This window comes from Bison bison, unplaced genomic scaffold (assembly GCF_000754665.1).
Source record: "Bison bison bison isolate TAMUID 2011002044 unplaced genomic scaffold, Bison_UMD1.0 scf7180017864148, whole genome shotgun sequence".
NCBI lineage: Eukaryota > Metazoa > Chordata > Mammalia > Artiodactyla > Bovidae > Bison > Bison bison.
This window is the reverse complement of record NW_011494720.1, coordinates 9,197,675-9,199,057: the sequence shown is the minus strand read 5'-3', so window position 1 is coordinate 9,199,057 and position 1,383 is coordinate 9,197,675. Positions and strand designations below refer to the sequence as shown.

Here is a 1,383-nt window from a genome sequence, read left to right as displayed (position 1 = left end):
GACCACCGCCTCGACAGGATTGCTTGGGGTGGAGATGGGACCCGGACTGATACAGGAGGGGAGCAAGCCTTTCTGTCTGCGGGGTCCCGGGCCTCCAACCCAAGAGGCACCATGGAGTCGGATGCTGAGAATCAAGAGAAACGCACCAGGCACCTGGCACGCTTGCAGGGGTTCCTGGGCCCCTCACACGGCGGGCACAGGGCTCCCGGGGCCAGCTCACAGTCATGGGGCCTAGGGACCAGGAGAGAACCCAGCATCTAGAGAACTCAGGATGGACTCTGTGGTACACTAGTTACTCATTCAAGCTTCCACAAATATTTACGGAGCGGCTGCTACGTGCCAGGCGCTGCCCTCGTAGTTGGAACCCTTATTTCACGGAAGGGCAAAGAAGGGCAGGGTGGCAGAGTGACCCCAGTGGAAGGGGACCCCAGCCACTCGGCCCAGGGGTTTCCAGGGATAACTGAAGGGCCACCAGGATGTGGAGGAGCAAGTGCTGAGGTGGGGAGCTGAGCCAGCCCCCCAAGGGAATAGGGAGAAGACCCCATCTCAAGGAAGCCACAGGGGAGGGTGACGCTGCCCCAGGGTGTGCAAGGTGTGCTGGGCGTGGACAGGCGTTTCCTAATCGGTGTGAAAAAAGCACACATGTGCTTTCTGCAGGCTCTGTCAAGTCCTCAGACGTGAGGAAGGCTTCTTCCTCCTTGACAGCCTGGAAAATGAAGTCGCTCAGTCGTGTTCGACTCTTTGTGACCCCATGGACTGTAGCCTACCAGGCTCCTCCATCCATGGGATTTTTCAGACAAGAGTACTGGAGTGGGTAGCCATTTCCTTCTCCAGGGGATCTCCCAACCCAGGGATCGAACCCGTGTCTCCCACATTGTAGGCAGACGCTTTACTGTTTGAGCCACCAGGGAAGTACTGATGTCCTGGGGAATCCCTGAAATCTCATCTACCTGCCGGGGCTAAGTCAGCACTTGGCTCCTGACACAGGGGGTTTCTGGCAACCCTGTCACCTCCCTCCGGCTCACTGCTAACTTTTCTACGTGGAGATTTCTTCTTACTAAAACGAGGCCTTTCCTCTACTGGGCAGTCCTCAAAGGACAAATACAGGTGTCTTTTTAAGAGCTCTTTGAGCGGAAAGCCATCTGGAAATGCCTTTTCATGCCTCTCTTTCCACGCCCCCATAAGTTGACCCACCATCTCTGATGTGTACCCGGGCATGCAGGGAAGTGCACAGGGCCTCAGAGAGACCCCTTACCACAGATACATCAGGATGAAGGTGTACTTCCTCAGGTTGGGCGTGCGGAACAGGTCTGTGAATGAGGGGCTCAGCTTCTCAGTGACGTCCTCCTCGAGAGACAGCATCTAGGAGAGAGTCAGGGTGTC

At 56.5% G+C, this 1,383-nt stretch overlaps 1 protein-coding gene across 4 annotated transcripts in view; it reads right to left on the bottom strand.

Moving 5' to 3' along the window:
* Positions 1 to 1,383, bottom strand: part of SLC22A1 (solute carrier family 22 (organic cation transporter), member 1) — a 37,201-nt gene that overhangs the window by 21,667 nt on the left and 14,151 nt on the right. For all 4 annotated transcript variants that reach the window (XM_010840894.1, XM_010840892.1, XM_010840893.1 and 1 more), the window contains one exon: positions 1,256 to 1,362. In XM_010840894.1, coding sequence (XP_010839196.1) covers positions 1,256 to 1,362 — 107 coding nt within the window. The remainder of the gene's footprint in view (positions 1 to 1,255; positions 1,363 to 1,383) is intronic.